Source organism: Sciurus vulgaris, assembly GCF_902686455.1.
Source record: "Sciurus vulgaris genome assembly, chromosome: 5".
Classification (NCBI taxonomy): domain Eukaryota; kingdom Metazoa; phylum Chordata; class Mammalia; order Rodentia; family Sciuridae; genus Sciurus; species Sciurus vulgaris.
The window spans coordinates 70,695,492-70,718,426 of NC_136465.1; the positions used below are offsets into that span (position 1 = coordinate 70,695,492).

Consider the following 22,935-nt stretch of genomic DNA (forward strand, 5'->3'; position numbering starts at 1 on the left):
AACCAGAGTGTGGACTGAGCATCTGAATCTGGGACCACCAAAAGGTTATACTTGGACTGGCTTGGGGAAAATTATAGTATTAGGGGACATGGAGCCCACTGGGAATCTGTGGATCCTTTGTCTAGAGAAATGATCATTTACATAAAGCAGTTCTCCGATTCATGCCTGGAATCTATTCTTCTTCTTCTTCTTCTTTTTTTTTTTTGCTCAGATATAATTTATTTATTTATTTTTAAAAATTTTTTATTGTAAACAAATGGGATACATGTTGTTTCTCTGTTTGTACATGGAGTCAAGGCATACCATTTGTGTAATCATAAATTTACATAGGGTAATGTTGTTTGATTCATTCTGTAATATTTTTCCTTCCCCCCCACCCCTCCCACTCCTCTTTTCCCTCTATACAGTCCTTCCTTCCTCCATTCTTGCCACCCTCCTTAACCCTAAACCTAAACCTAACCCTAACCCTAACGCCAACCCCTCCCACCCCCCATTATATGTCATCATCTGCTTATCAGCAAGATCATTCGTCCTTTGGTTTTTTGAGATTGGCTTATCTCACTTAGCATGATATTCTCCAATTTCATCCATTTGCCTGCAAATGCCATAATTTTATCATTCTGTATGGCAGAGTAATATTCCATTGTATATATATATGCTACAGTTTCTTTATCCATTCATCAACTGAAGGGCATCCACGTTGGTTCCACAATCTGGCTATGGTGAATTGAGCAGCTATGAACATTGATGTGGCTGTATCTCTGTAGTATGCTGATTTTAAGTCCTTTGGGTATAGGCCAAGGAGTGGGATAGCTGGGTCAAATGGTGGTTCCATTCCAAGCTTTCTGAGCAATCTCCATACTGCTTTCCAGAGTGGCTGCACTAATTTGCAACCCCACCAGCAATGTACGAGTGTACCTTTTTCCCCACATCCTCGCCAACACCTATTGTTGCTTGTGTTCTTGATAATTGCCATTCTATTCTTGTATTATACAATGAGCCCTGGCCAAGATGGTCTCCACCTCTACGTCCTCCTGATTCCTGACTGTGTAATCACCTGGATAGCTGTGAAAAATCAAGGCCACCACGTGGGCCAATCAGTAACTCCAAGAGGGGGACTCAGGCATGAATATTTATAAAGTTCCCAGTGGTCCCATTAAGAACGTTTGCCCAGTTTTCATAATTAATAGGGGACCCAAGTGTCCCAAACATTTCTCCCCAGAAGGTGGCACTGGACTGGGTCTCACAGAGCACACCAGGCTCCCTGGACATGTCAGCCCCAGGAGGCGTCTTGACACTCTGGATACCCTCTGCTGGGAACATCTGCCTGGAATACTACCGGCATTTATTCAGGACTTGAACGCCATCCTTTTCCTCCATCTTTGTGTACAATGTGGGATAATGAGAAGCAGGATTTTCCATCAACAAAACAAAGCCGTGGCTCCCAGGAGAAGTGGGGCTAGGAGAAACGCACCCCCAGGAGAGGAGCACAGTTGGTTCCACTGTGGAGTGCTGCCCTCTGCCAGAGCACACGAGAATTTGCAAAACAGGCTGAGTCCCCAGGTCTACCAGGTGACAGCTGGGTCCTTAGCCATGGGGAAGGGTCTGGGAGGCGTCTGGAGGGACACGATACCCTGATCAAGGCTTAGAAAACAGCATGCAATTCTGCTGTCCAGAGGAAATCAGGACATGAATCTGAATCAACAGGGCCTCCACCACTTCCTGGAGTGTTTCATCTGGTGGCTTCTGAAGGGAAAATGATGTGTGATTAGCCATAGGGACTAGAAGGGTTTCAAGTCCTTTGGGGGATCTCCTGCTTGGGACTTGGCCAGCTTTTCAGAAAACAACCTTTCCTCTGGACAGGAGGAGTAAAACTGCTAAATGTTGGAATGGGTCCCCAGAGGGTGTTACAGAGGGTAGAAGTCAGCAGGCCTGCACCCAGTTCTGCTGTGGCCTTGCTGGCCTTGTCACACCTGGTCTGTCTAAACCTCTGTTTCTTCATCTGTAAATCAGTGCACTGGATAAAGATATCTCTGCAGTCCCTTCCATGTGGGCAAATGTCCCTGTTAGTACCAGGGGGACAACCTTCTGCCAATACGCCTCCAACAAGATGCTCCTGGACCAGTGGTTCGTGGCTGTCGCTCAGGCCATCTGGAAATTGCTGAAGTCAGCAGGAAGAGCAGTTGAAGAGGCACCAAGAGGAGGTTTCTGGGCCAGGAGAGCTCTGGCCCCCAGTGAACAGTTTCAACAGCAATTTGCATATAGAGTTGATTCAACAGTGTTTGGTTCCTTGTGAAAACTGGGCTGGTTTTCTGTGGAATATCAACTGCACTTTTCAAAGCCATGACTGTGGCCAATGAGCCAGAAAACCTGCAGTGCTGGGTGTGGTGGCACACGCCTATAGTCCCAGCTACTCAGGAGGCTGAGGAGGGAAGATGGCAGCCTGGGAAATTTAGTGAGACTCTGTCTCGCTAAAATACAAAGGGCTGGGGATGTAGCTCAGTGGGAGAGCACCTCTGGGTTTAATTCTCAGTACCAAGAAAAAAAAAAAAAAAAAAAAACAACAAAACAAATCTGCAGAGGGTGAAGCTGGACCACAAGGACACAGCAACAAGCCATGAGGGGCAGAGCAGGTCACCTATGCTTTGTAATTTTAGGAATTGCCTGTTCATAGAAAAGGAATATTGCTAAAATGTCCTCATGTCACCATGTGACCAGTGATTAGCCACACATGCCTGGGACTGTTAGAACTAAGGCAGCAGACCTGAAGAAAAGCAGGCAGAGGATACAAAAGCAATTTCAGAATTATTCATTGTTGGGTGACTGCAGGGCTTCTGCACTGGGTACAAGGGGAGGGACAGGGACGGAACAGGGGCCAGGGAGGATCCCTGGGCAGGAGGGTTCTCTGCCTTTAGTGCCAGCAACCCATGGTGGTGGTGGCGGCAGGAAATCACAGGGTGAGGAGAGCAGTTCATTTGTTGACTGGCCACCTACTCTGTGCCAAGCACCATGCTGGTCTGGAAAGGTTTGGGCTGGATAGAAAGGTTCACCCACACTTGTCATCTGTGCTCTTTCCCTGGGCTGTCTCACCAACGGCACCATCACTTACCCACCCAGACCAGACACCTCAGGGTCATCAACGCCTCTTCCCTCCTCAGTGACAGCCACGTGGGATCCCCATCTGCTCTCAGACTCACGTCCCACTCCTCACCAAATTGCCCAGTGTGGCTCCCTGCCCTGGGGGCAGCCCCAAGCTCCTGCTCCACTCCATGCCAAGCACCATGTACTGAGCTGCCATGGTGCCCCCACTGAGAAATCTCCACTGGCTTTCAACACCCTGAGCACCAAGCCCAAACTCCTTGGCATGGCCTCAAGGCTCCTGAAGTTCTGCCCTGACCTGATCTTTGGCTTTATCTGCTGCTACCTCCCTTTCTCCATATCTGGGCTTTAATTGAGATGGCCTACACAGTTGCTTTTCTTGACTATATCGTAGATGCCCACTGAGGCTGTGTCAACAGAGTGGGTGAGAGGGTGAACTTGGCAAAGGGCTGTGTCTGAGGTCGAGTTCCTCAATTTACTGACTGTGTGAGTCTGGACGAATTCACACAGATGAGGCCTCAGGATTCTCATCACTTATTCTTCTCCACCGTTCTTACCTTATTTTATTTGCCCATCTTATGCTGCTGCTGCTGAACTCCTGTACACCCGTCTAGGTCCTTTTAAGTGTGACACCTGCTCAGATCTCAGGGCAGGTGAATTCCTTTCTGTGCTTCTGTGGCACTCTGATCACTCCTTCCCAGCATACCTCACTCTCCTCAGAGTCCTTGGGCCCAGCATAGCTTGGTGTGCAGGAGCCCCCACAGTGGGCCTGGGACTTGTGGATGGGACTTGGGTGGTGAGCTTTGGAAATAACATCTGCTTCCCACAGCTGCCTCTCTGCTGAATTCCTGGAGATGGGGAAGGGAGCATTTCTTGTGCTTACTTTAGAGACATTTTTATTCTTAGAGGGGCAGTGCATCACAGAAGGGAATGGTCTTTCCTCAAGGCCATGAGGAAGCCCCTTGAAAAGGCCTGAGCTGGCACCCAAGAGGTTCTTAGTGTCAGATTTCATCCTTCGCTTTCTCTTTCAGCCACGTCCATCATGTACTGGACCATGGCAATGCAGACTCTGGTGCTGTAGTGGGGTTCAAGCCTGCCCCTGCCCCTGCCCCTGCCCCCATGTCACTTACTAGGTTGACACTCACTAGGTGACTGGGTAGTCACACTGGTGCAGAAATCACCAGGGTGATTCTGTTGTGAAGGAGAAAGTGAGTTGGTCAATTTTGCGGGGGGCGACATAACATAGGTGTGAGCCTGGCTTGTTCCTGCCTCCACCTGAGGTTGCTTTTAAAGAATGATTCCCCATTTCCAAATCTGCAGAGGTAGTTGAACCTCAAGCTGCAGCTGTGATAGCACATCCCTGCAGCCAGGGCATACATCTGGGGTCAGTGGCACCCCAACCCCACACCTGAACCTCTGTGCTCTCCAGGAGGACAGAGGCAGCTGGCATCAAGTGCTGCTGCTCACCCCGTTAATGGGCATCACTTCTCTGAGTGCAGGCAAGCATCCCCCCCCCAGCTCCATCCCATGCTCTGGTTGGCTTTGAACCAGAACAAATCTTTACGGGTGTCATGCTAAGGGTCATTTTCCATGGAGAGGACTTCTTTTCATGGCTCTTTGGTTTGAAAGAGACTTTGATAAAATAAATCAGACTATTCCTTCCTCTTACTCTCTTTCGTAATCTCATCCACTTAAAACAAGTGCAAAATCTCATGGGACATGCTGAGGACGAGAGCTGGGGGGAATGGGGTCACCTGTGCATCTTTTGAACACAGCTCAGAACTCAGAAGAACCCTTGCTTGGGGTTTCCTCTCCCCCACATTCAGCAAATTCTTCTGTCCTCCACGCTAACTCCATGTCTTGTACTTGTCTCTATAGTTACATGCATCACAGTCCAGTTCTTTCATTTGCTACCTCCTGTGTTTCCCCTTTTAGCCTCTTGATTAGGCCTTATTCATCTTACTATCCTCAGGAGAGTGCCCCATGTGGGCAATGTCCATGACTCCACAAGGAGGGACGAAGGAAGCAAAGAAGGGAGGGAGGGATGGAGGAAAATCAATGACGGAGTCCCATCCTTTTATATTCTAGATGGAGAAACTAAGGCCCAGAGAGAAGTGATATCTCCAAAGTCATATAGCTAACCAGTGGGAGAGTGGGGTAACAATTCAAGAATCTCGATGTCCTGTTAGGTGTTCATTTTATCAACTGAGCCACTGACCATACACAGCTGCACACAGGAAGCAGGCTACTGGCATTAGGGTTGGGGGACAGCCAGGATTGTGTCCTGTGCTCCAGCACAGGCTTCATTCTGACAGGCATCACTGCCACAACACTGCACAGATCAAATGTACACCCACCTCTGCTGACCGCCATGGGGGTGACTCAGGAAGGGAAGGGCTTTCCAGCCTCAACCTGCAAGCGAACAGAGGCTCTTCTACCACTCTGGCCAGGATTTGAGTCCTCCATCTTTTCCACTGCCTGTCTTGGCTCCACATCTCCCTTAGGTGGCCCCAGGGATTGCCATGGGAGGTGCCAAGCTCAGCCAATGCTCAGGGCAGGACGGAGCTTCAGAGCAGAGGCAGCCTCCCCAGTCTCTCCCCGTAGCCTGGCAGAGCTCCTGGGAGGCTGGGAAAGTTTTGATTATTAACACAGCCAAGCGGCTAATTAAAATAATAAATTAGAGAACAACATTGCAGAGGTGACGGGAGCTTATAGGGAGCCGTGTAGGAAAAAGGAGGGGAAGAAAATTGTTTCCCAGGCAGCCATGTAGGAAAGCCTGGGCACATTGGCTTTTTAGGGTCATGAAGGAGGCAGGAAAGTGGTGACATTTTTGGTTCCTGATCCTGAGATACATACAAAGGGGCCTCAGGGATGGGGTGATGGGAAGAGTTGTCACCTGAGTCCTGACCAGGTTGGGTGGAGGGGGGACTGCTCTGGGCTTTTTGAACTTTGGAATGTGATCCATTAGGGTTGTAAAATAAATGTAATGGGTTGTAACCTGTGCTTAATATTAATCATAAAAAGACTGGAGAAAATATCAGAGTCCTTCACACACTGTAAGGGGAATTTTAGTTCTGTGAATGATGCTTCACATTAGTATTTCTTATGCTTCCATGTGTTTCTTTTTAAAAAATATTTTTAGTTGTAGATGGACACAATAGCTTTATTTAATTTTTTAAGAATAATTATCAATAGCTGAAGATTGAACCCAGTGCCTCACACATGCTAGGTAAGCTCTCTACCACTGAGCTACAACCTCAAGTCCTTCGATGTGTTTCTTGATGCTGAAAGTCTTAAAGCCAGTGCAATGAATGGAGAGAGCTGTTGAAGAGATGAGACACCTGATCATAACAGTTAGCATAACAGCCAAGCACAGAGTATGTGCTTATTATTTTCTGATTTTGAAACTCTGATTCATGTATGAGAAAAGTGAGGTGCAGTGAGATTAAGTTGTTTGCCTAATGTCTCAGTCTGTCTGCCTTGGCTGTCATAATCAAATGTCATGGACTGGGTGGGTTAGACAACAGAAATTGATGTCACAGTTCAGAAGTTTGGAAGTCCAAGATCAAAGTCCTGTTGATTCAGTTCCTGGTGTGGGCTCCCTTCCTGCCTGATGGTAGTGCTTTTTTGCCATGTCCTCACGCGGCCTTCACTTAGTGCTTTCATTTGGAGTTCTGTTCCTTGTAAGTTCACCATCCCCATTGGATTAAGACGCTCCCATTATGATTTCCTAAAAGCGTCATTTCCAAACATGATCACAATGGGCATTAGGGCTTTAGCATATGAATTCGGAGGAGACCCAATCCAGTTCTTTGCACCGAACATCCCAACCTTCTGTGGCAATAAATAATGGAGTCTGAATTTGATCTCACACTAGAGCCTGGGTCTTTCCAGCATGCTCTGCTGCCTTGCTGATCTACGTATGCTCCAAAGACACTGTGAGGCAGTGCAGGACTCAGGGCTGGGGGCCACAGAGCATAGTGGCTCAGCACACAGGTAAGGAAGAGCAGTCTCTAGCTCTGGGACTTAGGAAACATTGCTTGATGCTCCGTGAAGTGGAACTCTGATAGAGCCACCCACAATCTAGTTTTGAATAGGGTGATGCGGGTGGAAGGACAAGCACAGAGGAAGCCCGCAATGGTAAGTTTTAGGACAACTGAGAACTTTGTTCAGTCATGTGAACTTAGAACTGTGTTTTCACACTCAGTATATACTTAATTAAAATTGTGAAATGAATTTTTAAATAGTCATAATTATTACTGACCTGATATTAGAATACCTAGGTAACAATCCTTCATAGACAATGCCCTTCTGCCAGAAGGGAGTAGAGTAGATTCTGGTAAATTCTCAGGGACCTGTGTACTGTAAAGCTGTGCTCTGTTTTGGGGCAGGAAGACAGGAGATAGGACAAGTCTGTCCCTATCTACTTTTGAGGACTATACAGCGGGTCCAGGGGAGCCCTGCACTGGAGACCAAGGCCAGAACCTTCCCACAAGGGGAGTGAGGCTCAATTCATTGGGCCCCTAGGAAGCTGGTCCATGACCAGCCAGGCCCCTAGGCAGGGCTATTTTAAACTCAAAACTGGGAGAGCTGTGCAGGGGTGGGTCCCCTTGTTGGTAGCTGCTCTGGTGACATGCTTGCTGTCCATCTGCCCAGGCTGCCTTCCACATCTTTTTCTTTACCACACTCAAAGTATTAAAAACATAGCTGAACTCTGACTCCACTCTGGCTTGGTGAGGCCCTTAGGGGTGGTCACCATGTCTACTGCCCACTACTTTTTCTGGCACCTCAGTACAGGCAAGATGCACAAGGCCCCAGCTCTTCCACAAATATTTTGGTCTGAGCCCCCCACAATAGGTCTATGCTAAAGGACCAGCAACCCCCTGACCATACCAACCACTGCCCGCCCCACCTCTCTCTGTGTCCAGGGGCAGCTGTCCACACTTCTTCCACCCTGCCTCTCTACTGCACTCCTGAAAACAGTTTCTATACTTGCCACTTTCTGTTGGTAAGCCCCGTGGCCTTTCCCGGGCCTGAGGATGCTCCACATTTCCTGAACCTTCTACGCTGTTGGCTTTGCCCATTCTCTAGCTTCTCTGCTCTGTATTTCTCCTGGCTTCATGACCCCCTCTCTGGCTGTTCCTCTGCAGCCTCCTTGGTGGACCCTCTTCCTCCAACTGCTCAAGGCTGACTGCACATCCCAGTTTGCTTGGAACTTTCCTGGTTTCAGCACTAACAACTCCCCATCTCAGGAACTCCCTCAGTTCAGGCCAACCCAGGACTGTGAGTCACCCAGACTCATCCCTGGCCCCTGGAGATTCCCCAGATCTTGTTCTTCCTTCTCCTCTCTTCCCAGTCTCCCTATCCACTTTGTTCTCATCTGTTTTCAGGGCTGAAATTGCCCTCCAGATGGGGATGATCTTCAAGTCTGCTGCACTGGCCTGACTGGCTCCTGAGTTTTGGAGCCATGAGCTAACTTCCCAGTGGGTGTCTCCACTTAGATGTCTCTTGGCAACACAAACCCATGTGTTGACCTGGTCCCCCACACAGATGATGAGTCTCACCATCCACAGAGAAGCTATGTGTTCCAGAACCCTCTTCCCTCTCTGCCCATCTGGTAATGGCCCTATCTTGTCAATTTTATCTCTCCAACCGCTTAACTCTCCCCAAATATTTCCATTGCCACCACCACTTCCAAGGTACAGGTCACCTCCATCTCTTGCCTTGATCAATGCAAACTCAAGAAGAAATGTTAACAGCGGTTGCTTCTGGGATGGCAAGTAGCACGGACTGAATTGTGGCTACCCGCTGCCGCCCCCCCGTCAAAGATATGCTGCAATTCTCACTGCCTGGTACCTGTGAATGTGACCTTATTTGGAAACAGGGTCTTGGCAGATGCAATGAAGTCAAGATGAGGTCATTAGGGTGACCTGAATTCAATATGCCACATGCCCTCATAAGAAGAGGGAAATGTCACATGAAGACGGGTACGCGTGGGTGCCAGCAGTGAGGACAGACATGGGACAGAAGGGCAGCAGCTGTGATGCCTAGAATTTCCGGCTACTTCTGGAAGCAAGGAAGGAGTCTATGCAGAGTCTCAGAGGGAGCATGGCCTTGCCCACACCTTGATTTTGGACTTGTAGTCTCCAGCATTGTGAGGAAAAAATATCCCATTTGTGGTACTTTGTTGCAGCAGTTCTAAGAAACCAACATAGGAAGATGTGGCTACATTTTATTTTCTTATACTTTTCAATTTTTTAGAGATTATCTATAGTGGGCGTGTAAGACTTAGATGATTTGGAAAAACATTTTTAAAAAGAAAAGCCCCCTCTGTGAGAATCTTAAACATCCATCGGATTTACCTTTAAGAACTGAAACCTTCTACACTGACATGGTTTACAGTCCCCAGCTACACACTGCATTATCCCACCATCCACATCACCACACCCTCACTGTTCCAGGAAACTCCTGCTCAGGAAGACAAAAGTTGCAAATAATTTTATTGTTCATTTCAGGAACTTTGCAAAACACATTTAAATAAACATCAGATTGTTCAGTTATTGAATAGATAGCATCAAATGACTGCTCTCCAAGATTATTCAAAACCCTTGCTTGTCTGTGCCTACCCATCCTACACTACTCTGTCATGATCCTTCCCAATCTTAATCAAGCTCCTGCAGGAAAGGGCCTGAAAGCTGAGTCATGGTCCACCTTGTGTTTGCCTGTCTGAGATGCTCCTAAGACTCTGTCAAGGGAGAACTCTCTTACCCCAGATAGCAAGAAATCTAGGTCTAGCCAGGCATGGAGGTGCACTGTAATCCCAGCAGCCTACGAGGCAAAGGCAGGAGGATCCTGAGTTCAGCAACTTAGCAAGGCCCTAAGCAACTCAGCGAGACCCTGTCTCTAAAATAGGGCTGGGGATGTGGCTCAGTGGTTAAGGGCTCCTGGGTTCAATCCCCAGTACAAAAAAAAAAAAAAAAAAAAAAAAAATTAAAAAAAGAAACCTAGCTCCACCCTATCAGTAAGTTGTTTTTGCTGGTATTTTCAGGTATATGCATCCAATATATTCAAAATATTACATTTGTTGAATGTAACCCCAAGAGTCTAGAAATGATCCCCAATTCATAGCTGGGGAAACAGACCCATCAAACCTAAGTGGCCATGGTCACACCATTAGTAGATGGCAAAGCCTGCTCTCTTTAGTGTCTCCTACCTTAGTAGGAGCTGGAATACAAAATACATACATTCCAGAGTCAGGTTATTTTGGGGCAACTGATGGAATTCTGCTTCCAAGTAAACAGATAATGGCATCTAGTGGATAGTCTTTACACTGTTCTGGAAAATCTCAACCAGGCAGGTTTCTTAGGGGAGTCACTAGAGAGATCGCTCCTAGCTCAGCCAGAGGCAGTCCTGGGTCCCCAAGGTGTCTGTGTCTTTGCCTGGGGTCTGGAGAACCATGTGGGCCATGGAAGGCAAAGGGCTTCAGGAAACAAGCCCCTATTTCAGGCAGTAGCATTTCCCATGGGCGTTGTACAAATGACAGGGAAGAAGGAAACTGACCCCTGCAGGGGGCCAGAGGCTGGTGCACAAAGTGCATTGTCACACTTCTCTTTAGTCAGATGCCACGCAGTTGACTCCACACCAGCCTGCAGAAGGATTCTTTTCTTCCCCTTCCGTGGAAAGCATATATGCTTTCTTTGAAGTCAGCAGAACTTGCACATGGGGGGCCTTTTATTTGGAGGAAATCAACCTTAAAGTGGTGACTCACAGAAAACCGAGGTGGCTGGACTCACAAAAAACCAAGGTGGTGTTCAGGAAGGGGTTGTGTGTGCAGAATTCACTTACCCAGAAGAAGAAGTTGAACAAGAAGAGCAAATACTTCAGGTAGATGATCAGCCAGTCTTCCTGCTCCGTCTTGTAATGGGCCATGATTGCTGGTTCTGCAAAGGACACACACATGCTGGGCCCTGGGAGGACACTGGGACCTGCCTCATACACCCAGAGCCAGAGCTGCCTGACAAGGTCCCTTTCAAGGTCCCCAGTGTGACCAGGTGGGCTTGAGGGTATGAAAGAAGCAAAAGTCAGGGAGACACAAAGGCTACTGGACACCTAATGGAGATCAATCAGGGTAGAATTTTCTAGACCTTTGCATCTTATTTTTTTCCCCTATGATCACAGGTCTAACCTAAAGGCCTCCACAAACTTTGCACAGGCTTAGTATTATTGTTACTTTCCTCCCATCTCATCACAACCACAGGGCATGTGTTTACCTGCCCTCTACCCCATGTGTGTGCTCACTCTGTTGGCATGGCCACACTGCCTTGGAAAGCTGCACTAGGCATCATTTGAAGATCTCTGTGTGCACTAGCATGGCAGAAGCCCCATCAGAGCACTCTTGCTGGAGTGGATCTTGAGGATCTCCCAGTCCATCCTCTGTCCCCAGTGCCTTGACTTTCCAGATGAGGAAGCAGGTACAGATGGGCCCAGTGGTTTGGCAGGAAGAAATACAAGCGACACTGAAGTCTGCCTCTTGGGTTCACGCACTGATCTGGTACAAGATGCGTTGGGCAAGATCACGACCATTCCTCAGAGTCCTTACATGTAAATGCAGTTAATAAAGATACCAGCATCATAGGGTTGTTTGGAAGATTAGATGGGATCATCCATGTGAAGGGTTAAGCATAATCCTTGGCATAAAGCAAGTGCTCAATGTTAGCTATTATTATTCCATGTCACAGAGCTGTGGTGAGAACCCAAGACACCTGTCCTAAAAAATTCAGTCTATAGCACCAAGCTTCCTCTCTTGTTCTGACACATTGATGGACTGGGTAACTTCTTTGGTGGTGACGAAAATAGAGAAGGCACAGTGTCCTTGCTACTCCTGTTTGCTTCTCAGCTAGTTTGGACCTCAGCAAGTCTAAATCCTCCACGACTCCTTCTTCTCTGACTACGTGACCCCAGGCTACCTGCACACCACATGCACAGGGTGGGTGCTCTGTCAGAAACTGTCCCCTTCCCGGGAACCTCTTTTTGTTTCAGAACCACAAGCAATAAGCACTGGTCTCGCCCATTTCCACATCTCCCTCTGTCACTCCTGGTCCCCACCAGGCTCTGCTCTTGTCCCTCCCTCATCTCCTGGGCTGGGGTTGGGCCATGGCCAGATTTCTTCCTCGTGAGCATCACTCTGCCTCTAACTTCAAAGCTTGGAGTTTCCTGGAGACAGACAGAGGGGGAGAGGGAGATAAAAAAGGTGGCTGTCTTCTCTGGGATTTCTGTTTGCAGATCTTGAAGAAGGTAATTTAAGACTTTAAGCTTTCTTGTTAAAAAGAAGACAAAACCCATTTTTCTCCAATTAGTCTGTGAGGCAGGGCAGTGGAAGAAATAGTGAAATAGAGAGAGAGAGAGAGAAAGGAAGCTTTTGAAAAATGCGATAGATGGGTGAGCCCGGGAGCCAAGTTCCAGTAAGAACTATGCTGTGGAGGCTCTGCAACCGCCCTGAGGCGACACCATGTCTGAGGACCTGCTGAACTCGGTGGGCCCTTAGTGATGGCAGGGCTTGTGGGGCCTGGCCTCTCGCAGCTGCTGTCTCTTCTCTCTTTGCAGTGGACCCTCCCAGCCACGTCCACTGGACTCACACCACAGACATTTCTCTAAACCCACAGAAAAGGAAACTTGTAAACTTACTCCAGGTCAGGGGTCAGGACCAGGCAAGGAAGTTTGCATTTTTAAAAAGAACTTCAGATAGACTGGGCACGGTGGTGCACCCCTGTAATCCCAGCAGCTTGGGAGGCTGAGGCAGGAGAATTGCAAGGCTTCAGCCTACTTAGTGAGGCCGTAAGCAACTCCGCAAGACCCTGTCTCTAAATAAAATATAAAAAGGGCTGGGGATGTGGTGGGTAAGCACCCCTGGATTCAATCCTCAGTACCAAAACAAAACAAAGTCAACCAACCAAACAAAAACAAATTAAAACAACCAAAAAAGGACTTCACATGTGAAAAAAAAAACAAAAAACAAAAAAACAGACTTCAGGTGGAAGATAGCACTTACCTAAAAAGAGCACATTTCTAATAGCAATATTTCAGACATGAGTAGTAGAGTAATAGAGAAGGGAGAACCACAAAATAGCTGGGTCAGGGGAAACATTTGGGCTCAATTCAACATTTACAGAAAGAATGTGGAAATTAGCAAGTCTGAGTTAAGATATATATCATAATGATTATAATGATCATAATGATTATAATGATCATTATAATAATTATAATGATAATGATTTTTCTAAAGTCATATGGCTATCCCCCATGACACACCCACCATCTGTGGGACCCTGGGCTAGGTTGGCAGAGACCTTAAAGAAGTATCAGTCTCAGTTTGGAGCCAGATGCCTGAATCTGAAAACCAGCCTTGCCATTTACCAGCTGTGGGACTCTGGGCAAATTACCTAACTTCTCTGTGCAGTATAACAGAATGAGGAGCCTCTGCCTCTGGATAGTACTCCCAGGACCAGAGCATGCAGGGGAAGGGAGGAAGGCAGAGCCAGAGACTACTGGGGTCCCTCACATTTGTTCTCTTCTTTAGGAACAGAACCTCTCAATATTAGCTGGGTATTTGGTCACCTGGAGATGACATTTCCCATCCTCCCTTTCTTTTAGCTGTAGCCAGGATTAAATTCTGGCAGGCAAATGCTATCTAAGCAGAAGGGATGTATGCAACTTCTTAAAATCATCCTTTTTTGGGTATATGTTTCCTATGCACTTCAAAGGTGCAGAATTTTCACTGTAAGGTGCAGAATTCTTATGTGTCCATAGGCCAAATTAGTTCATTGTGCTTTGTGTCTTACATCCTTACCGATTTTGCATCTACTTGTTCTATTGATTATTGAGAGAGGTGCCTAACAGACGCTCACTACGACTGTGAATTTGTCTGTCTCCCCTTTAATTCTGTTAATTTTCACTTCACCTATTTTGCAGCTGTTCTGTAGAGTGCATACCATTGGAGTTGTGATACCATTCTGGTGGAATGATCCCTTCATCATGAGTAAACATCATTCTTTATTTCTAATAATCAGAAGGATAAAGTAAGGGGGCACCTCTCTCTTCGTCCTTTGGGTTGGTTGGAGTGCTGATGTATGGCCGGGGTTCAAGCACCTATTTTGGGCCTCGTACTGGAAAAACCACTGATTGAAAAGGGCAGAGCAATAGGCTTAAGGAACCTGGGTCTCAGATGATCTTGGAACTGACATACCATCTCTGGGCTGCTCACCTCCTGACTTAGTTTACGTGAGAGATCCACAGACCTGTAGCTTCTTTTTTTTTTTTTTTTTTTTTTTTGCAGTACTGTTATCTCCCCAGCCCCAGACCTGTAGCTTCTTTAAGCTACATGTTTGAATATGCTGTTACCGACAGCTATCTTCACCTGGCTATGGTAGAGGGAGCCGTGGATACCAATTCGTGTAAAAACCTGGTGTACTAAGGACACTGCAGATGGGGCAGTAAGACCAGAGGATGATGCTGGGCAGTAGCCACTAAGCTCTTTTGACTGTACTCCTCCCCATCATTAAAATGATTTGAGAATAATTCCTATAAATATGTATTTACTAATACATTTGTTCATGGACTATTGTCAATCAACATAGTAAATATTCACCATAGCTTAATTTTGCCCTTTGGGTGGGTACCACCATACCTGGCCTAATTTTGCCTGTTTCAAAGGTCAGAATAACTAGGCATTCTAGTAAGTTCCACTATGCCCCAGGGACCTGTCTGTACCCACCTTGGAGACCACCAGTGTGAGGTTCGAATGGAGGGCTGAGGGCTGAAGGTATGTGCTTAGGAGGGTCAGATCAAGAGCAGCCTTACTTGACAACCCAGGGACTCAGATTCATGTCTTCAAGAGGCTGCTGAACCCCAGGAAAGTGTCTGGCCAGGCAGTCTTGAGATGAGATGAGATGCACATTTCATAAAGAGTCCCCCGTCAGGGAAGAAAAGGGACTGAGCCCACTGGGACAGGGAAGACTGTTAGGAAGTCTGCACTCAAGTCCAAGAAATCGGTGGAGGTCTGAACAGTGAGCAGGGTCAGACTCCTGCTGTACAGAGGGGCATCCTCTGAGCAGGCAGTCTGGGCAAGCAAGAAGCAGGGTGAGGTTCCAGAGAGCCCCAACTTGTGAAAGGAGCAGAAAGAAGAGGGAAGAGTCAGGAGGAAGCTTATATACAATGGAAAGAAGAAAAGCAAAGTGTGGGGTCCCAGAAGCCAGGGAAGAGGGGGTGTCCACAGCAGTTCATGCTGCCAGCCGGTCCCAGTGAGGACTAGCAAGGGCTAAAGCACACCGGTGGGAGCCTGTGGTGGGTTGGGGAAGCCTGTGGGAGAGCCGAGTAAGTGGAGACCTGGACTAGGGAATGCTAGGGAAGCATCCAGAAGGCTGAAGCCCAAGGAACATTTGTGTGCTGTAAAAAAGGGAGGCTTGGGAATGCTGAGCTCCCTGGGACAGGGGTGAGGGGTCCAAAGCCCATGCATTGGATGGCCTTCAGTCTAAGGGGACAGGCTGGAGGGGGTGAGTGGGCAACCACTCCAGCCCACCTCCCCAGCTGTCCTAAGGGGCTCCCCAGTTTTCCTTTGGCCAGAGGATAATTCATGGGGAGCAGGGTAATGTCTATAGCAGCTCCTCGAGGGGAGAAAGCAAACATGGCCCATGAAGTGGTCTTATCTCCCGGGCCAGTGAAAGAAAAGCAGGGCTTTGGGTAATCTACCTGAGCCATTTTCTCTGAACTTTGAGGAGTGTCTTCTGATTTCTGGGAAGCAGGTTGCCTTCCTAAGTGGATTTTATTTCTGTTCCTAGGAATTGGGAGTTGGACTTCCTGAACAAATGGGAGGAAGTGCCCCTAGTGGGTAAGAGTTAGACAGTGGGGGCAGGCGGGAGAGAGACACCCACCGGGATGATAATTGACATTTGCTGCTCCAAGTCTAGGCACAGAGAGGAGGTAACTGATCCTCCCAGATCCCCACTGCTGCTCTCTCCTGTGTCCTCGCTCTGGGCTTTTGCTTACACTGCCCTGAGTCTGAACAGCCTCTACTTTCTGCCTATCCAAATGCACCAGGACTCAGAGGGATCCTGCCTCTTGGAAGCCGGCAGTCCCCCTGTTCCCTGACCCCCCATAGCAGTGCCCATTGGCCCTGGACTATGGCAGCTGATGGGGTCATTTCAGTACCTTATTTACTGATCCATGGTCCCAGGCTGACTGATTCCTGCTTGGGACCCCTGTTCTGAGCCTGCGATGGGGCAGCTGAGCTGCACAATGGAGTCAGGGCCCTGCTTCTGGCTCCGCCCTCTGCCACCTCCGTGCTTAGGCAAGTCGAGACTCCCTTGTCTCCCCATCCTGAGGGAGGCTGTGGTTCTCTTGGGCATGCATTGCATTGGAATGAGCTGGATGGTTCATTAAAACAGATTGCCAGACCCACCCCTGGGGTTTCTGACTCATCAGGTTTGGGGTGAGAACTTGGAGAATTTGTTCCCAGTGAGGTTGATCAGATTTGCCCAGGACAGAGGAATTTCTTTGAATATGGCACTTTCTGTGCTAAATCTGGGACATCCCAGGCAAACCAGGATGGTGGGTGACCCTACGCCTAGATAATGCCATTGAACCAGTGCCCCTTTAAGTCCGGGGCCCTGCAATGTAGCGTCTACTCTGCCACAGATAGGAGAGGAGTGGGGTGGGCACAAGGGCGTGTCCTCTCGTACAAAATTCACATTTAGGACACAGTTCTCATTGAGATGCCAAAGACTTCCCAGAAAGCAGCAGCCATGGGTGCCTTTCCCTCCAGGCCATGGCTCTGACTATAGAACAAAGCTTGGATTCAGGGGCAGCTGCCAGGCCTGGGGGCTGCTCATGCCAAATTCAGGACCCACTCCATAGAATGTTTCAGAGAAGCAACCACAGATGCCAGGGTGGTGAAGTGATGCATTTTGGGGACTTTCCTCAGGGACGGTTGTGCAACATCATGGGCTGTGAGACTGGGGGATTATCATCCATCTTTTCTACTGTAAGCCCTGCCCCCACCCAAAGTGAATGAGTTTCAAAGTGCAGAGAAGACGACAGTCCTGTACAGACAGCCCAGATGTACCTGAAGTTCCGGCGCAAGGCAAGGTTCCAGCCAGGGCCAGCACCCAGGAGCAGAAGGGTCACAGGGGGTTGTTGGATGGTGGGCAGAGCTGAGTCCTTTAATGCGATGGGCAGCGGGAGCGGGGAGTACCTGGAGCTGGCTTTATAGACTGCACAGGCCCTGGGCCCGATGCATCCTTCACTGATTCAGCCGGCACGCTGGGCTTACTCTCCAAGGAGTTCTGGGCAACTGTGGAAGGTGGGCTCAGGCATAGAAATAACCCCCTGACATTCTGGAGGGTGCTGTCAGAGAAGGCCAAGCCTATGATAGCCCTGAGGAAATGACACGAATTCTGCCAGGTTGGGGGAGGGTGGGAAAAGGAAAGAACATTTAACCTGGTCCTTGAGAACAGGCAGGGTTTCTGTAGGCTCTGCAGGAGGGAAGGATGGTCAGGAGGGAGACAGTGTGGGCAAAGTCCTAGAGGTGGCCAGGAAGGGAGGGCTTGGACTTCAGGAAGGACTGGGAAATCAGCCTGGGCCCCTGAGTTGTTGCAGTGTTGGCCACACTTAGTTGTGACTCACTCCCTTCCCCACATTCTTGATGATCCAGGGATCTCACCAATGTACACATGCTTACATTAGCAAGAGCTTAGGTTGGGGGTGCCCTGATTAATCTATGAGGGGCGAGCAACCCCATTCTTAGGTTAGGGCTTTGGAGATCTTGGCAGTTCTAAAATGAAAACACACAATGTCCTCCAGGTTCAACCACATTATTGCAAACAATGGGATCTCATCCTTTTTATGGTTGAGTTGTATTCCGTCACGTCTGCACACCCTATTTTCTGTATCCATCCATCTGTTGTTTCCATTTTTCAGCTATGGTGAATAGTGTTACAAGGGACATGGGAGTGCAGATGTCCCTTGGATGCACTGATTCCTTTCCTTTGGACATGTCTCTGGGAGTGACTTGTGTTAAGTGACATAAGCCAGGCACAGGAAGAAGTGCGTGATCTCACTCTTACATGGAATCTACAAAGGTTGGTCTTCCAGAAGTAGAGAGTACAGTGGTGGTTCCCCAGGCTGGGCAATTAGGGAGACATGGGTCAAAGGACATAAAATTTCAGTCAGTGGGGAGGACGAGTTTAGGAGATCTATTGTACAGTATGGTAGTTACAGTTAATGATTTATATTCTTGAAAGATGCTAAAAGAGTGGATATAAAGCGATCTCACTTAAGAAATGATAACTATGTGAGGTTATGCAAATGCTAGTTCAATTTAGACATTCCAACACACACACACACACTTCAAAACACAGTGTTGTACATGGCTCATTCACACAACTCTGTCAGTTAAGCAAAAGACAGCCTTTCATGTGTTTGCGCTGGGAAAAACCAGATCCTGCTCCATCTCTACCCCTTCAGTTAAGTGCCAATTTCCAGTTCTGAGTTCTTGGCCAGCAAGAGGCCTGCCTGCACGATGACCAAACACAGGAGGACAGGAAAAAACAACCTCAGTGGTTCAATTTATAACTTCATTTAGGCTTTGAGTGAAAGGTGGTTACATGCCCCTGCTGCATTTCCTTCTTCCACACAGACCGCCTTGCCCTTGCTCTTGTCTCCCTCTGACTTTATTTTGTTTCCTGCCATGTTGGGTGTTGCGATGTTTCCAGGGCCTTGAGCATGCGAGGTGAGTGCTCTGTCACTGAGCTGCACCCCCAGTTCCCTTCCTCTCATCTCATTTCTACTTGGGTGACCCATTCCTGATGGGCAGACAGTGTGACTGTCTTCCTGAAATGATCATAAAAGTGTGACTTCCTCTGACTCTCTCAGTGACAGCTGGGGGAGCAAAGAGATCCTGGCTGAGCCCCTTTGTGCGAAAACTGTGGAAGCCAAGTCTCTGGTGGCAGGGGGAAGCCAGGGTCAAGCTACAGCTTAGCGGCAGGGCAGGGCCTGTTCTCCTGTCTCCCAGGCCAGCATTCTCTCTATGGCCTCCAATAATACGGTGGTTTGATGATATATAACAACAACAACAACACAAACCTTTCCTAGAGGCTAAGTACGTGCTGACCTCCAAACTAAGTGCTATATGTGCATTAACAGACTTATTCCTTAACCCGTGGTAGGATTATTATCCCCTTTTACAGAAGAGGAAACCAAGGCACTCAACAATAAGTGCAGAGCCTGGCACCCTGAAGTCTGCAGGGCAGGGTGCAGAAGTCTGGCTTTCCCCTAGGCTGGCCTGGCTTGGTGATTTTCGGTGGAAGCTAAGAATGAGAGGATCTATTCTGGGCAAAGACCGCAGTGGGCAACTGTGGGAGGCCGCAGGACCTGAGGTCGGGAGTACCATCATGGCCATCATTACAGAGATACCAAATCCCTGGGGAACCTTCAGGAGGTAACCACACCCTTCTCCCTGGTCATCTGTCTCCTTGACTTTGAGGCCTGGGATCCAGTGGCTGTGAGTCTCTGGGCACTCACTGGTTTTTTTCCTTTATATCAACATTTTTTGTTGCAGGCAGGTAGATGAATACAGGCAACTCTTTAGGACCAAACTTTGGGTTTGATTCTTAACTGTAGAGTCCTGTGGATGGTGCTGTAGGGGGACCTTGAATTAAATTCCTAGCACTAAGAATTTGTAGTTTCTACATCCCGAGAGACCTGTTTTCCTAAGTACATGACTATTTTTCACTTATTTGCAAGTAGCCAACATGCATTGTGTGTATCATCAGGACTCAGCTCCTGCTTTTTTTTTTTTTTTTTTTTGTGAAGGGGACAGAGGCTGGGGAGTGAAGAGGATAGAGGCTGAGAATCAAAGGAGACAGAGGCTGAGGAGCAAAGGGGACAGGGCATCACATGCCAAGGACCCACACAGAGCTGAATGCAGGGCCTCCCCAGGATTCTGGGTCTGTGCTGAGCACAACTGTCCACAGCCCTCTGTCAGCCACTAACATCCCCTGCATTCTCTGAGGACAGTACCTCTGATGGGTGGACCTGTCAGACTTCCAGAATCCCACTTGGCAGGACAGCCCCTCGCACTACAGGCATCATGCTTTGACCCTGGCAGGACTAGGGGCAGCAGGCAGAAGGCCCTTGACAGCTGGAGGAAGGAGGCTTGGAGGCCTCATCCTGGTCAGGGTCACACAACCAGTGCTCCTCAGTTGGGGACAACCTGGTCCCTCTGCCCCATCAATTGGGTCCCCTAACCCAGTGCCCTTTCTTTCTGCCCCTCTTCCCAGCACACCCTCAACTCCCACCTGGCCCTGATACCTCGGGGGCTTCTGGGAGGAAGGCTGAGGCTGTCCCTTGGAGCTTCCCTGCGAAAAGCCTCCCCAGCCCCAGAGGAGCTGTGGCCTTTCTTCTCATGCAGAGGCACAGCCTCCCTGCTCCCCTTGCCAAGCCTGAGGCCAGGTCAGGAGCCCAGCCAGGTGTGCCTGTCCCCACTGGCTGAGAGGCCGCCCCTGGGAGGCCACCCCACCCTCTCTTGCCCAAACCAGGCAGGTCCTGAAGGAGGAAAGGAGGGCGTGGGGAGGGCAGGGCCCCGAGTCGAAGGGGTGGACTGTACCTAGGAACCAGAATATGTTATTTTTCCCACACAAGGCACCTTTAATTTTCCTTCCCCAGCCGTGCCTTTGTACTTCTGCGGCCCACTCCACTCTCACAGCCTGTGAGGCACGCATGTGCACTCTGGCATTCTGCTTCCATGTGCGGTTCTACCAAGCGTCCATCAGCACAGCCGGAGTGAAGAGAAGATGTGTCTGGATCCTAAGCTGACCCTTCAAGGCAGGGACTCAGGCTCAGCAAACACTTGTTAACCAAGAGCCTAGAACTAGGACAAGCCACCCCAGATGTGTGCAACCCCAGAGCGAGCCCTCAGGGGCAGTGTCCTCCTTCCAGATGTACCAGGCCAACCGCAAGAGCCACCCAGGGAAGGGGCAGATCCCAGCCGAGCTGGAGAGCCTGCTGTGCTCACAGCCTCCAGCAACTCACTTCCAGGGGCAGCCACAGCTTCTGGGAGCCTGGCCTCACCATGTGCTGAGCCTGGGCCTGGAGAAGCAGTACTTGTCTTACTTGGTCTTCTGGTGTCTTTTGAGGCAGGGTGTCCCTATTTTGTAGTTGAGGAAGTGAGGAAAGAAGTTCCCTGTCAGGTCAGGTAGCCACAGAGCAGCTGAGCCAACTCCATACCCACTGCCACCCAGAGTACCACTGGCCCCTGGCCCTGGCCCAGCCTCTGGCTTCAGCTGCAGGACTGCTGTGTGCTGGCAGGAGGGAGAAGCATCAGTCTAGATGCTCCAGACACCACGGGCTGGGAGCAGCTATGGTTACTTGTCTTGGAAGTGCACTTTGCCACTTGGGGCCCTTTGTCAGAAGGGCCCAGAGTCGCCCTCTGTCATGTACAGACCTCAGTGTGCCAGCACAGTGCAGGCCAGATGCTGTTGACAGGGCTGCTGAGAGAAGGCTCACGGGACTCAGAGTGGGGGACAATCATGCCCATTACAGAGGTGATGGCACTGGCCTCTGCATGCCCCAGCAGCACTACTGGCCTGGTTCCCCCATTTGCTGTGCTCAGTGCCCTGTCCCTGGGCCTGCTGGTCATCCTTAGCCAGCTCAGTGGCAGCTCACTCCAGGCGTGGGGCACAGCTGGTCAGGGCAGGTTGGCATGGCCTGTGTTCATGTGGAATTGTTCCCCACAGAGTAGGAGGTCACCCTGGGCAGCAGCAGACAGGAGTCTGTCCTGGCTCTGCCTGGAAGCCAGGCAGTCCTTTGTCTCCTGCTTTGAGGTAAGTAGTTGGCCTTCCCTTTGTCCCACACCTGTCACACATATGCAGAGCCCTGCAGCTTCGGCCTGTATGTTTTTCCTGGTTTTCTTTTTCCACATCATAGTCTGACCTATGATAAAAGGATTTCCCAGTGCCCATGACAAGAATTAGTGACAAACAGACAAAATAATGGTACTAGTCAGCAGGTTGGAACATAAGGCTGTGGAGATCACCTGTCATCTACAGCGTAGTGATCCTTGGCAAGTCAGGGCCTCAGTTTCCTGCTCTGTCAAATGGGGATAATGCTGAGCTGGCTGTTTTGTTCCCTTGCAGGGTGATTGTCAGAATCAAATGAATGGAGAGTTTGCAAGAACCCTTTGCATTGTAATATTAAAGGGATAATTAAACCCAGCTCTCTAAGATCTTCCTGAATAAAGAACAATAAATAGTCTGTGATGTTAGCTTTCTGTCACTGTGACAAAACACCTGAGATAGACCAATTTCAAGGAGGAAAGGTTTATTTTGGCTTGTGGGTTATAGAGGTTTCAGACCACAGTTGCCCAAAGTGTTTGGCCTTTTGGGGCAAAACATATGGGGAGAGTGTGCTGGAGGAGGTCTACTCACCTCATGGTGGCCAGGAAGAAGAGGGAGAGAGTAAGAGACCAGGGTCCCAACAGTTTCTTCAAGGGCACACCCCCAAAGATCTAAGTTCCTCCCACTAAGCCCCACTTCCTAAAGTTTCCATCACTTACCAATAGTGCCACCCTGGGGACCAAGCCTTCAACACATGGGCCTTTGGGGGACATTCCAGATCAAACTATTGTAGACAGGTGATCCTAAATCATTCATCCACCGGAGGCCCTGCATTGGACACCTGGGCTGCAGTCTCAGAGCCTCTCTATCTAAGCCCACTCTGCCTCTAGCAGACTCTACCCAGATGTCCATTACAGGAGACCCTGTCTTCAGGTGACCACAAAGAATCTAC

At 49.0% G+C, this 22,935-nt stretch overlaps 1 protein-coding gene across 3 annotated transcripts in view; it reads right to left on the reverse strand.

The window, feature by feature from the left end:
• The window catches only part of TSPAN11 (tetraspanin 11), an 83,555-nt gene that overhangs the window by 39,178 nt on the left and 21,442 nt on the right, over nt 1-22,935 (reverse strand). For all 3 annotated transcript variants that reach the window (XM_079142021.1, XM_079142019.1, XM_079142020.1), the window contains exon 2: nt 10,945-11,039. In XM_079142021.1, coding sequence (XP_078998147.1) covers nt 10,945-11,028 — 84 coding nt within the window. In that variant the 5' untranslated portion in view covers nt 11,029-11,039. The remainder of the gene's footprint in view (nt 1-10,944; nt 11,040-22,935) is intronic.